The 14,076-nt window shown below is 58.4% G+C and overlaps 1 protein-coding gene across 1 annotated transcript; it reads left to right on the forward strand.

The window, feature by feature from the left end:
• Nucleotides 1-1,093: 1,093 nt before the first annotated feature.
• On the forward strand, nucleotides 1,094-4,577 carry ZIC2 (Zic family member 2). The gene is made up of 3 exons (XM_067289695.1): nucleotides 1,094-2,102; nucleotides 3,916-4,079; nucleotides 4,302-4,577. The coding sequence occupies exons 1-3, from the start codon at nucleotides 1,094-1,096 to the stop codon at nucleotides 4,575-4,577; spliced, it is 1,449 nt and encodes a 482-aa protein (XP_067145796.1).
• Nucleotides 4,578-14,076: the final 9,499 nt, after the last annotated feature.

Genomic DNA, 14,076 nt, shown 5'->3' on the forward strand with positions numbered 1-14,076 from the left:
GAGGCTGGGCAGGGAGGAAGGGAGGGAAAAAAAACAGGAAAAAAAAACAGCGAGAGGAGGGAGGGGTGAGGGGAGGGGGAGAAAAATAAAAAGCAGCCGCCTCAGCGTCGCCCACCGAAATAAACAGAGCAGCAGAGGAGCGAGCGAGGAAACCCGCGGGGCGAGCAGGCGCGGGCAGAGGGCGGCGGGCGGCGGGCTGCAACTCCGCGGCCCGACTCCGCGCTGCTCCGCGCCGCTCCGCGGCCCCTTTCCCGCCCCCTGCCTCCCCACCCCACCCCCCACCGCCGCCCTTATTGTTTTTAATCCGCCTTTTAGACCCCCTCCCCTTCCCTCTCCTCGCCCCCTCGGCGCGGGGCGCCCCCCCACCCGCCCCCCAGGTCCCTTTTCCTCCGTGGGAACGCGCGGCTGCAAGTTTTCTCCGCGAGAGCCGCCGCGGAGGATAAAACGAGAACGGGGCCGAGGGGGCAGGCGGCGGCGGCGGCGGCGGCGGCAGGGGGCCCGAGGCGGCGGGGAGGGCCGCGGCCCACGCGGGGAGCGGCCCCGGGGCCGGGCGGGCGGGGGCCGGCGGCGGTGACACCTCGGCGGCGGCGGCGGCGGCCGGGGGGGGGGGGGGCCGGTGTGTGTGTGTGTGTGTGTGTGCGTGTGCGTGTGTGTGTGTGCGCGTGTGCGTGTGCGTGTGTGTGTGTGTGCGTGTGCGTGTGCGTGTGCGCGGCGCAGGGAAAGGCAAGGCTAGCCTCGCCCCCCCGCCCGGTCCCCGCCGCCAGCCCCGTCCCTCCCCTGCTCCCCCTCCCCTCCCCTGCCCGCCCCCGCCTCAGCTCCTTTAATACACTTTGGTTCTCCGCTTGCCTTTGGACTCTGCTCTGCCCGGCTCCGGCTCCGGCGGCGGCGGCGGCGGCCCGGTGCAGCGCAGGCGGGGGACGCGCGGCGCCCGCAGCCCGCTGCTGCCGGGGAAGCGGAGCGGAGCGGAGCGGCGGCCCCGGCCCCGCGCCGGGCGGGCGGGCGGGCGGGCGGGCGGGCGGCGGCCCCGGAGCGGCGGCGGCGGCGGCCCCGGAGCAGCGGCGGCGGCGGCGGCGGAGCGGCGTGCTGCTGCACCATGCTGCTGGACGCCGGCCCGCAGTTCCCGGCCATCGGCGTGGGCACCTTCGCCCGGCACCACCACTCGGCCGCGGCGGAGATGCAGGACCGCGAGCTGAGCCTGGCGGCGCAGAACAGCTTCGTGGACTCGGCGGCGGCGGCGGCGCACATGGGCGCCTTCAAGCTCAACGCCGGCGCCCACGACCTGTCGCCGGGGCAGAGCTCGGCGTTCACGTCGCAGGCGCCGGGCTACCCCGCGGCCGCGCTGGGGCCCCACGCCGCCCACGTCGGCTCCTACTCCGGGGCGCCCTTCAACTCCACGCGGGACTTCTTGTTTCGCAGCCGCGGCTTCGGCGACTCGTCGCCGGCCGGCGGGCAGCACGGCATCTTCGGCCCGGCGGCCGGCAGCCTGCACCACCCGCACACGGACGCTCAGAGCCACCTCCTCTTCCCGGGCATCCACGACCAGCACGGCCCCCACGCCTCCCAAAACGTCCTCAACGGGCAGATGCGGCTCGGCTTGCCCGGCGAGGTGTTCGCCCGCTCGGACCAGTACCGCCAGGTCTCCAGCCCCAGGACTGACCCCTACGCGGCGGCTCAGCTGCACAACCAGTACGGCCCCATGAATATGAATATGGGCATGAACATGGCAGCCCACCACCACCACCACCCCGGTGCCTTTTTCCGATACATGCGGCAGCAGTGTATCAAGCAAGAGCTGATCTGCAAGTGGATCGACCCCGAGCAGCTGAGCAACCCCAAAAAAAGTTGCAATAAAACTTTCAGCACCATGCACGAGTTGGTCACCCACGTCTCGGTGGAACATGTTGGGGGACCCGAGCAGAGCAACCACGTCTGCTACTGGGAGGAGTGTCCGCGAGAAGGCAAGCCCTTCAAAGCGAAATACAAACTGGTCAATCATATCCGAGTGCACACGGGAGAGAAGCCCTTCCCCTGCCCCTTCCCCGGCTGCGGAAAAGTTTTCGCCAGATCGGAAAACCTCAAAATCCACAAAAGGACGCACACAGGTAATTCGGTTTTCTTTCGGGAGACTTGCTAGATATACGCGGGTGTGCGTGTGCGTATCGAGACCGAGAGAAGGAGAAAGAGAGATGTAAAATTGTAGAAGTCGTAGCGTGAGGATCTCCTTTAAAATTGTTTCCCGGTGCAAAGCCTCCCGGTTTCATCACACGGCCGTGTTTGTTTTGGTTTCTCCTCCCCGACCCCCCCATTTCGAAAGGACATTTTTACTGCTTTATTTTAATCTGTGGAATAAGCAGCGTAGAAACGTACCGAAGCTCGACTGAACTCTTTCCGTAGCGATAAAAAAAAAAAAAGCGAAATAAATTCTGTGGTACTGTTGAAACACGGAAAGGCATATATATAGATACTTAAAGTGCATTATACATATGCAATGCACAACGTATTTACGTATAACTTCAATGCTTGTGTGCATGGGTTTCGTATATGTACACCGAGAGAGAAAGAGAGAGAAACTATACAGATACGTATAAAATCCTTTATTCACCCAAGATCTCGTAGGAAGTGGCAAAATGTTCCTTTCCGGGAATGCTTTCCATTAAATTTAAACGGTGTGAGCAAGGCAATAAAATTTTCTCATTTAAAAAAAAGTGTTTTTAAAGTCTCACTTGAGGTGATTTAAGGTGGTTTTGCAACAGTTTATTAAATTATGTAATAGGTAACAGAGGATTTGAGGTTCAGAAACTTACACAAAAATCAGGTGAAATGTGGTAAAAGGACCCAAAGCTTCCTGATGGAAAATCGCGTGAGCTGAGCAGTAACAAAATAAACGCATCCTTCTGCTTCATATATTATTCATTTACTACTACTCGCAGCCAGAACTGTGCCAGACTATTTCATAAAAGACAGACAAATATTTTAGCAACTTCGACTATAAATATTTACTCGGATAAGGGTAAAATCTATAGGCCTATTGTTTTCTTAAGTGCTAAGAACGATGCTAGGTGCGAGACGAGCTTTAACAAGGTTTAAAATTTGAGAAATGTATTTGCATGAGATGCCCGCACTTAAGTCATTGTGTCTGAGCGGATGTCTTTAAGAAACAATTTAGGTGCTAATGGAATTTAATGTTAAATGGTTCCCCCTCCAAATGGGGGGATGTTGAGTTCTCACCTCCAAATTACTCTGCAGCATTTGGAGTTCTGGCAGCCGGGTGAGGAATCCGTATGAAAATTAAATGAAGTATTTTACAGACGTTTAGTTTTCCCAGCGGATGTGTGTTTATCTCGAATATCCATACTTGAAACAATCTGCCTAGCCTTAAATCTGTTGTTAATGGTTTACAGTTTAACAGGATATTGGATTTGGTACCGAGGCAAAACATCTCGACTCTTTTTTTCCTCCTTTTTTTTTTTCTTTTTCCCTTTTAATGGTTCTTGGAGCCGAGAGTGTGTCAGCACCAGTTGAAAAAACAAAAAACAAAAAACAAGAAATGCCCTAAGTACCCCGGCCCCTCTCCTGCCCGGAGTGCTTCCCGCGGGCTGCCCGCCTCGGGACGGCGGGGCCCGGCGGTATTTGGGGGTTGCGGCACATGGGAAAACGCCGGTTCCGCCCCGCTGCCGAGGAGGACACCGGGGGGGGGTGGGGAGAGGGGACACCCGGGGGGGCCGAAACGCCTCGTCCCCGTGCTGAGAGCGGCCTCTCGCCATGCGGAGACGCTTCCCCGCCACTCTCGAGCGGGAGGAAAAAAAAAAAGGGAAAAGGAGGAAAAAAAAGGGGGGGGGGAAGCGAGAGGCGGCGGGCGCGCAGGGGCGCGCAGGGGCGCGGGGCGGCCGCGCTCACCCCGCCGCTCTCTTGCAGGGGAGAAGCCCTTCCAGTGCGAGTTTGAGGGCTGCGACCGGCGCTTCGCCAACAGCAGCGACCGCAAGAAGCACATGCACGTCCACACCTCGGACAAGCCCTACTTGTGCAAGATGTGCGACAAGTCCTACACGCACCCCAGCTCGCTGCGCAAGCACATGAAGGTACCCGGCGCCGCAGCCGGCGGCGGCAGGCGGGGGGGCGGCCGCCCCGCGCCGGGCGCCCCGTCGGGGCGGCGGGAGGCGGGCGCGGGGCCGGCGGGCGGCGGCGGGCGGCGGGGGGCGGCGGGCCGGGCCGGCGGCAGCGGCGGCAGCGGCGGCAGCGGCGGCAGCGGCGGCGGCCTCCCCGCGCCCCCTCCACCGGGCCGTGTTGCCTTTGCCCCCCAGGTGCACGAGTCGTCCCCGCAAGGCTCCGAGTCGTCCCCGGCCGCCAGCTCCGGCTACGAGTCCTCCACCCCGCCGGGGCTGGTGTCGCCCAGCGCCGAGTCGCAGAGCACCAGCAACCTCTCGCCGGCGGCGGCGGCGGCGGCAGCGGCGGCAGCGGCGGCGGCAGCGGCCGTGTCCGCCGTGCACCGGGGCGGCGGCGGCGGCAGCGGCGGCGGCAGCGGCGGCGGCGGCGGCCACAGCGGCCTCTCCTCCAACTTCAACGAGTGGTACGTGTAGGGCCCCGCCGGACTGCTCTGCACGGCCCGCCCGCCGCCGCCGCCGAGGAGGAGGAGGAGGCGGAGGAAGGAGGAGGGAGCGAGACACGCCGCGGAGCGGCCGCCGGACCGCGTCTGCTGGCGGGGAGCGAAACGGCGGCAAAGCAGGACGGGGGCAAAGGGGGTGTTTGTTTTTCTGCCCCCTCCCTCCCCCGGGTTCGGGCTCTTTTTGTCTTTTTTTTTTAATTATTATTTTTGAGAACATTTTTAACCAGCAAAAAACCACGTTTTTTTCTGTGAAAGTACCTGCTGAAAAATAAAAAAAGAAAAACTCGATAAGCAGCGGAGCGGAAAGGAGGAAAACGAACCGACAGCAAAATAACCCACAGGCAGCAACAGAAAGGCTCTCGAGCCGGCGGAAAGCAGCTCTCTCCCTCCAGAGCCTCCAGACAAAAGATCAGAGACTCAAACTCCTCCGGCCCCGCGCCTCCCCGCCCGGGGCAGCCCGCGCCCTCCAGCCCCACAAACTGTGTACATAGCGGACCTCTCCGTCCTCCGCCGAGGTGGGGAACCAAATTTTATTGGATTCTTGGTGTATAGAAGTTCGTCCCATTTGTAAACTGCGGATTGGTCCCCTTCTTCTTCTTCTTTTTTTTTTTTTGTCTTTCTTTTTTCCCCTCTTCCTCCCTCCCCGAAAAAGTGATGGACTTTTTTTTCTTTTCTTCCTCCCCCACCAGCCCTCTCCCCTCCTTTTTTTAGTTCGTCCCTTAAAGAAAAGTAACGTGGAAGAAAAAAATGGTTTCTTTTGTAATTGTGATATATTGAATATTGTGTTCCTTTTTAAGAGGCAACTTGATTGTAAACTGCATTTCAACTATAGACTGGGAAGAAATACCGTGCCAAAGTCTCCATTCTGTTACCCACACACACACACACAAACAACAATGCTTGTGAATGTATTTTTTCTGTTAGCTGGGTTTACATGTGATGTTTTAGTGCTTTTGCAAGTTCAATTTGTTAGTTCCTGTTCAGAAGATTGTGAGGAAAAATAAACGTTGTGTCGTTAGCTTTTTCCGTAATAACACCCTTCCTCCTGTAAATACCTGTTACCATATTTATCCATTTGTAATTAAATTATGGTATTAACTTGCTACAGAGGAAACAGTATTTATAAAGAATGTTTCTTAACTATAAATATGTACAATTGTGAGCATAAACTGTTTCAGATTTTTTATTTGAAGGTTTAAGTGGTTTCATCATTTCTTGTGATATGTTTTGAGAGTAATGCATACAGAAATATAATAAAACGTGTTGAAACTGCACAGACTGTTTCCTTTTTACGCCACAGGCTCTCTGAAATCTGGTGTAACGCACGTGAGGGACCGGGTGCAGGATGCAAAACAATTGATTTTTAGAAATCCGTCGGTTCCTGGAACATGAAGGTCTCCTGCAACCAGCTCCCCGTCTTTGCACGTCGGGAAAAGAACAACATTTTGGGAAAGCTCCGCTCTAAAAAAAGGGGGCGAGCACTTGCATGCTCCTCACTGCTTGCGAGGAAGGAGCTCTTTTGGAAAGTGGTTTACCTGGAAAGAGCGCAGTTTCGTGTCCGCCCTGAAGCTCCTGCTTGCCTGCCGTGTGCCGGTGTCAGCGGGGATATCCTTTCTGCAGAGGGTGACACGGAGCAGGGCACCGCGGCCTGGAGGTGGCCTGGCAAGGGGCCGGCGCTGGGCTTCGCCCAGGTTGCCTTTCCCGCGCAAGCCGCGTCCTCCCCGGCCTCCCCGTAGTTTTTGTAGCCTCCACCCCGCCGTGACAACGTGTGATAGCTCAATTTTTCCTTCGAGCTTGTTTTTTTTTAACAACAAAAAAAATAAGATCGTGATTTTTAGCTTTCAGATGTGTTCAGCGAGGGGTCGGCCGCGGCTCCGCCGGGCTCCCCCGGCGCCGCTCGCCGCCCGCGGGGCCGCCGGGGCCGCCGAGGCCGCCGTCGGGGCCCGCCGGAGAGCCCGCGGCGGCGGCGGCGGCGGGTTTCGGGTGGGCAGGGGGCAGCTTTCCAGGCACCCCGCCGCACTAGGACACACAAGGCGAGTGTGGCAGCGGCCTGGAAAGCGTGGAAAACAAAAAAAAAAAAAAAAAAGGGAAAGAAAGAAAAAAGGAAAAAAAACCCCCCTGCGCTTTGCCAAGGCGCCTCGCAGCCTCCGAAATACGCCCCGAGAAGCGGCAGCTCGCGGAGGGCAGCGTTTGGAGCCAGCGTCCGAGCGCCCTGCGGCGGCTTCACCGCTCTCCGCGAATACATGTGCAGAGCCCTTTGCTCCTCGGACCCAGCCAACCACTTCCCCCCCCCCGCCCGCCCCCCGTCCCGTTGTCATTTTGTTTTTCGGGCTTTGTCCCCCGAGTTTAAATAACAATAGACGTGTCCCAAGCCTCTAGTGGGGGGAGATAGGTGAAGAGCTTGGGGAGGGGGGACTCTGCTGTCTCCTGGGGATGGGGGGGTAACCTAAACTCCGGGGGGGGGGGAGGGAGGGAAAGGCACCCCCCCCGGTGCTGCCGACAAAGTTTAGCTGCGGATCAGAGACGGAGCGTCCTCCGCACCCGCGCCCCTCCCAGCGCCTCATGCCCGCTGCATATTGCCGGCTCCCCAAGTAATCAAATGGCTATTAAAATCTAATTTACTTTCGGTAATAATATTACGCAAAAAAAAAAATAAAATAAAATCATTGGCATATGCCGCCTGCCCCTTGGAGGGATCCGTGGGAAACGCAGCTGCGATGATCCCTCTTTGTCCTGCCGGCGTCCCCGCGGCATAACCCCAGCCGAAAAACCGAGCGGGCTCCTGCGCCAGAGCCCGGCGCTCACGCCAAACCCGCCACCCCGGGCGACCGGGGGCTCCCGAAACCACCCCCCGGGCCGGCTATGCCGCGGCAGCCTGGGCCAGCAGCCGCGGCCCTCGCTCCTCCGTCCCCCCGGCTGGCGGCTCCCGGAGGCACCGGCCTCGTCCCCCGCCCCGTCGGGCAGCGCCCCGCTCGCTCCGGCCTTCTCGGCCGTCGGGAAAAAATTAGGCAGGGCCTTGCTCAGAGCCGGGGTCCCCCTTCTCCCACCCCTCGGGGGGCTCCCCACCCGCCAGCTGCCCGGGCTGGGGCTGTGCGTTTTCGGGAGCCTAAGGGGCGATCCCGCCCGGCCCCCGTGAAGCTGCTAAAAATGACACCCCTGAGGGGGCAGGCAGGCCCCCGACCCAAATCCAGCCGCCGCCCCCTCCGCACGTCCGTCCCCAGCGGGGCCAGCCCTGCTCCCCCCGGGAGGCCTTTCCGCCTCCAGCCCGGCGGGCCCCGCGGAAGGGGCCGCGGCCGCGGTGCCCGTGGGCAAGTGCCGTCCCGTCCCGTCCCCCGCGTCCATCCTCTCTGGGCTGGCCCTGAACTTGACCTTGGCCTTGGCGCATCGAGCCCGCAGCCCCCTCCCCGCCCGCCTCCCCCGGGCCCTGACCCCGCCGCTGTCCCTGACACGCTTAACCGAGAGCTGTAATTCATCGGGTTTAGGGGCTGGGGGCTTGGAGAGGGAGGGCAGCCCGGGGGCCGCCGCACAGCCCTGTGCCCGGGTGGCCCCGGCTCAGGGACCCCTGGCAGCCCTGGAGTCCTGCCTCGCTGCTGCCCCCCCCACCCCGGCTTCACCCCAAATTCCTCCCTCCGCCCCGCACTTCCCCTTTGTTTCTCACCTCGAGTCGGGGCTTTGCAAACCTCCCCGCCCCGGCCCTGGGGACAAACCCGAAGGGCGCCCGGGGGGGCTCTCCTGGCCCTCCCCCGGCTGCCCTAGCCCCTGGCCCGCAGCACGGAGCCGCAGCGTGCGGCGCGGCCCCGACGGCCGTGGGGTCGCCTCGCCCCCCCGGCCCGGCGGCGACGGGGGGGGGGGGCCCACGGCGCTGCCCTCCCCGCCGGGACCGCGCACCCGGGGAGGTGCAGCCGCGGGAGCCCCACTTTGCCGCTCTTCCACGGCGGCGTGTCTCTACCCTTAAGGTGAAAATCAATACCGAGCGGTGCTTTTAATTCATTTATTATTATTATTAATCATAAAATTTCCCCGGAGACCCCCTGAAACCACGGAGCGCTTTCACTTGGAATTACTCTGCTGAGGCGCTCGTCACAAGCCAAAATAAATAAATAAATAAATAAATAAAATCGGGCTCAGTCTATCAAACAAGTTCTGCTGTGCCCCGCGTACCCGCAGTGCGACGGGAGGGACCGTCTGAGCACCGTGCCCGCCTTTACCTGCGCCGTGCCCGTGCCGAAGGAAGCCTTCCTCCCCGCTTATTGCTTTATTTTTGCAGATTTAGCGGCTTTTTTTTTTTTTTTTGGAACCGGGAGTTAAAAAAAAACACGCAAAGCCAAACCAACCTACCACCCCTGCCCACAGAAATGCAACCCAACAACCCAGACGAAAATAAAACGCGGCGGCTCTCGCCCCCTCGCCAAGCCCCCAGCCCCGAGCGGCAGTGGAGCGGCGGCGGCTGCGCGGGGGCTGCGCGGGGGCTGCGCGCCCGGGCGAGGGGCTGCGCGGCCCCGGCGCAGCCCGGCGCGAGCCGCCCCCGGGGCCGGGGCCTGGCGGCAGCGAGGGGCAGCGGCCGGGGCTGCACCCACCCGTCACGGCGCAGCTCCGCGCAGACCTCCCCAAACCCCGAACGGCCTTTTAAGTTTCCCCTTTGTTTTCAGAAACTCGCACACGTTTCCTGCCCCGTACGAAGACATAACAAGCTAACCCAAACCTCTCCCCAGACACACGTGCACGCTAGACGTGCTCCCAGGCACACCGAGGTACGTATATTTTTCATCTACATGCATGGCTGTTTTTTTGTTTTTTAATCTCGTGGGTCGCTTTTTTTTTTCCTTATTCTTTTTTTCTCTTTTTCTTTCTCCCCCTCTCCCCTGCCCGAGCCAGACGGCTGGGGAAGGAACCTCACTTCACCAGCGGAGCAAGCAAAAACTATTGTCCCACCCTGCAGGGCACGGTGACCCCCTCCCCCCCCCCCACCCGGCCCCGAGACGGCGATTCCTCCCACGTGCTTTGGGTTTCTCCCTTCTCCCTTGCCCCAATCAGGCTGGGGGGTTTCTCTGCCCGCCTCGAATATTTGGGGGGAAAGGATAAAAAAAAAAAAAAAGGAGAAGAAATGAAGACCGGGGGAGGGGGGGGAGGGGAGCTTTGCCAGAGGTTTCATGTCTTTATTTAATAATACTTCAAAGTCGCTGCCGCGCTGTTGTCCCGAGGAGAGGAAGCGCAGCCCCAACGCGCCGGCGATGCGACTTCCTCGCCGGCCGCACAATAACAGGTTCCCCGCGCCTCGGCGGCGGCCCCGGCCGCTTTCGCCGCCGCCGCCCGCGCTGGCGGAGCCTCAGGGCCGCGCTCCGCGCTCCCGAGCGGCCGGACGGGACGCGCAGCGGCGCGCAGCGAGCGCTGCCCCGGCGGCCCCGCGCCGCGCTGTCGCCCCGCGGGCGGCGGCCAGCTGCTGCTCCCCGGAGGGGCAGGGCACGCTTTTGGGGCTAAAAGGAAAACAACGAGCCGCAGCGCTCGGGTGGGGGCGGAAACGCGAAGCAACCGGCGCGCCCGTTCATAGCCGGGCGGGTGTCGCCCCCCGCCCCGAGCCCGCCGGGCTGGAGGCAGCGGAGGGGCCCGTCGGGGCGCCCCCGCGGCTCTCCTCGTGCGGCGGCTCCGCTGCGGAGAGGGGGCCGCGCCGCCCCGACGGGCCCTGAGGGGCGCCCGGCCTCGCCCTGGCCCCGCCGGTGCGTGGGTGGCCGCGGCCGGGCCGCCCCCGCCCCGGGGGCAGTGGCTCGGCCCGGGGGGGGCGGCGGAGCCGGCCCCGTCCCCGTCCCGGTGCCCATCGCCGTGGCCGCGGGGCCGCAGGAGACGGTGTCTGTGCGGATGTGTGTGCGCGTTATGGGTTTGGTCTGGATCTCGATTTAAGGCAGTTGTTTGCGTCGGGGGGGGCGGGGGGAGAGCAATTTTCATTCCAACTTTTTTTTTTTTTTTTTTCTCGAGCACTAATTCCTCTGTGTGGGCAAACAGCCTTTCTCCTTTGATTCTTAGTCACAGCCCCTAGATTAAATACCGGTTTTAATGAGAGCCGTGGCAGTGGCTGTATTAGGTGATGATAGTTATGAAGATGATCTGACCTGTTTTGATGAAGACGATCTGACCTGTAGGGAGAGAGGGAAGGGTCAGCCACATGCAGTGGCCAAATTTCTGCTCGTTCCCGACACATGCTGCTACAATATTGATCCGTGGAGAAAGATAAACATAAAAGCTAGATCCTATGTCCTGAATACTAATGAACGCAGCTTCCAGATTTTAATTGTTGATGACTTCTTGTTTCCACCGTAAACATTTATTGCTGATCTCGGTAGGACAAACCTTTCCCGTATTATTTTTTTTGTTTTATTTTATTTTATTTCATTTTATTTTATTCTATTATATTTTTTTCCAACCACAGACTATCTCTCTCTCTCGTTGAAAATCTTTGCGGCAACTTACTTTCCCTAGCAGCGAGCGCGCAATCCCCCAGAAAGCCATTGCCTGCGACTCATTTCCACTACACAGTGCAGCGACAGACACTGCTGGACTCACTGCTACTTAAAACGAGGAAAGCTCTTACGAAATGCCGTATCTCGACCTGGGATCCACCTTTCGGGTTTCTGGTTCATTACTCACTTCATTCCTTTGCAGCATAATGCCGCAGATTACAGCCGAGTTGTTTTTCTCCTGCCCGGACTGTGTAGCAAAATAATCAGCTAAGCCAGGAGAGAGCTCTGTGCTCCAAGGCTCCCAGTTTCCCAACTGCTTCGAGACCAGATACACCTCCAGTAGGAAATGACAATTTGAAAAATGCCGTTATCTCGGGGAGAGAGGCATTTCAAAGGGACTTTCTCCCTCTGTGCAGGAGAGGCTGCAAAGAGGGTGTTTTCGGAAGGTTTTCAGGATGATGGTAATTGTTAATAATCACTCGCTGTCCCGGCTGCCTCTTGAAAAATTTTTGCCCTTTGAGGTTGTCTAAATTAGCTGTAAATCTGGTAAAGCAGTCAATGAAATAGCCATCCCCAACCATACGTTTCAAGTTTCTGTTGCTTAGCGGACGACCTATAGTAAACGCCACCGACTATATAGGGGCAATTAGCTATATCAGGCTGACATTTAAGAAAATGAGGGAGATATTAAACTCCTAATTCCCGTCATTGCAAATAATTTTCGTGGAGGGAACTTCTAAAAGATTTTTTTCTCCCTTACACTTTGCAGTCTATTTTTTAACCCCTGAGTGATTTACTATGTAAGTAATTTTAGAGGATACAGTTTACAGCTTGAGTTATTAGACCGAACACCTCTGGCTGACACCACAACACCTTTTTTTTTCTGCCTGCAGCTGTGAGTCGCAACCCCATTTTCATACCAAACTGCTGCACATTCCTTTACAATATAGACTTCCTTCTTGCGAAGATCAAACATGTTTCGGCCAACGTGTTTATTTTAAAATACAGGAAAATTAAAACTAAACATAGACTTAAAAGAAAAACAAATGCATCATTGCCTTCCCTGCTATCTCTTCCACTAAAACAAAATAAAATTAGGATGGAGCTGCATGGACCGCTTCAATAAAATAATACAGTGACAAAGCCAAAACAGTTGATTTCGACTGGAACAGGAACGGATACTTCTGTTTGCTGTTACTTATTTATGCATTATTGTGGCTATGTTTTTAATTATATGTGGGAATGTCAGGCCAAGATGCTGTAACCATAACCTCCCTTTAACACACTTTTCCTATTTGTTTAATGCCAGCGCTACAAGGCTAGAACAGGCACCGTAAAGAAAATGTTTTCAATATTCTCTTTAATAGCTCACAAAAGGGAATCCCGGAATTATAGTTCAACGTGCAGGCCTGCTCCGTGGAGGTGCCCGGCGGGATAAGGCAGATTTTGGACTGCTCGACACTTTTTGGGGTGCGGGGAGGGAGCCGGGAGGGGGTGCGGGGGGCTACTGGGAGGGAGAGGTTCCCACGGACGACCCCACTTCCAAGTAATTTCTGCCCAGAAAACCCAGGTTTTAAAATCTTCCTTGCTGATTAGCTGCATAGACACTTAGAAGCTTGCTCCCTACTTTTTTTTTAAATAAGGGTGAGGGTAGATTTTACTTTTTGCTCTTCCCGGTAATCTACCGCCTACTTCTCCAGTGACCCTGGAGGGGAGCTTCACTGCAGCCCCTTCTCCTTCCCCTCCCGGCTTTTGCCCCCGGGGTGGGCTCCCCTGTAGTGCTCGCATTGCCCGTCTCCGCTTTTGCTCGTGTCCCCACCTCCCCGGGGTGATATTTTAGGCACTGGGACCGGGACATACTTTCTCTCATTTATTTATCTTTGTTACGCATATATTCGAAAAGATTTTGTTAAGAAAAAAAAAAAAAGAGCAAAGCAAAGCAAAGGATCATTCGCTGTAGGAAACAGATCAAATCACTCCGTCACCTCCCCCCCCCCCCCCCCAAAAAAAAAAGTCTCCGATCCAAACGGCCCCGCAGCGCCGGGCGATGGGAGGCGGCGAGCCCGCAGCTCCCGCGGCTGCGCTTGTGCGGCGAGGGAGGAGCAGGGTCAGCGCCTGCCCCCGGGGCCACTGCAGGTCCGATCCCCGGGGCTCACCCCCAGCCCAGGCCAGGGAAACCAGCCCGCTCTCTGGTCACCTGCGATGGCAGCCCGACGTGCCCCTCAAAGTTAAGGCAGGAATGACAGCTCGCGCCGCTGGAGAGCCGCTCCGTGTCGTAATTAACCGAATCGGGGCTTTATTACTCTTTTTTTTTTTTTTTTTTTTTACGAGCTGGAGCCGCGGGGGCTGTTTCTGCGCGGTGCTTGCGCGCCCGCTGCGCGCCGCGGGGGTCCGCGGGCAGCAGCGCCAGGAGGTGCCGCGAGGAGCGCGCAGGGCACAGGTGCTCCCCCACTTTTGACCAAATCAGCTCCTACAGGGCGGGGGAGTGTTGGTCCCTCCCCGCCCCCAATCTCCCCCCGCCCCCCCAAAAAAAGAGGACTGGGGCTCCCGTTTCTTAAATAAAAGTATGGGCCTTGGCAAAGGCAACAAAGGCAGCGGCGGGGATCCCGCAGGGGCCGTGGCCGCATCCCGGCCCGGGGCATCCCCGCGCGGGGCTTCACCGCTGAGGAGCAAAAACCGCGGAAATTATACCCTGGACGTGCCAAAAAAGCCGGCGGGGGGGGCGGTGGGGGTGGTCTCCGCACTGCCCTGGCCAGATGTCGCCTTTGGAGGCACGGTGGCAAATGCACCCGGTGCGCGAAGGTCACTAAAGAGAAATATCGCCCGCCTTTCCCTCCCCAAGGGCGGCCCCGGCGCGTTTGGTGAGACCTCCTGGGCGCTATTTTTCCTCTAATGGGTTTGGAGCGGACTAGCCCACAATACGCCGAAATGCTCCTTTTCAAGGTGCTTTGTTCGCCCAGGTCTATTAAGCGTGCGCGCAGCTTTGCTCGCTCCCGTTGAACAGTCTGTTGCTCAAACACA

The sequence above is a fragment of the Apteryx mantelli genome, chromosome 1 (genome assembly GCF_036417845.1).
Source record: "Apteryx mantelli isolate bAptMan1 chromosome 1, bAptMan1.hap1, whole genome shotgun sequence".
Classification (NCBI taxonomy): Eukaryota; Metazoa; Chordata; class Aves; order Apterygiformes; family Apterygidae; genus Apteryx; species Apteryx mantelli.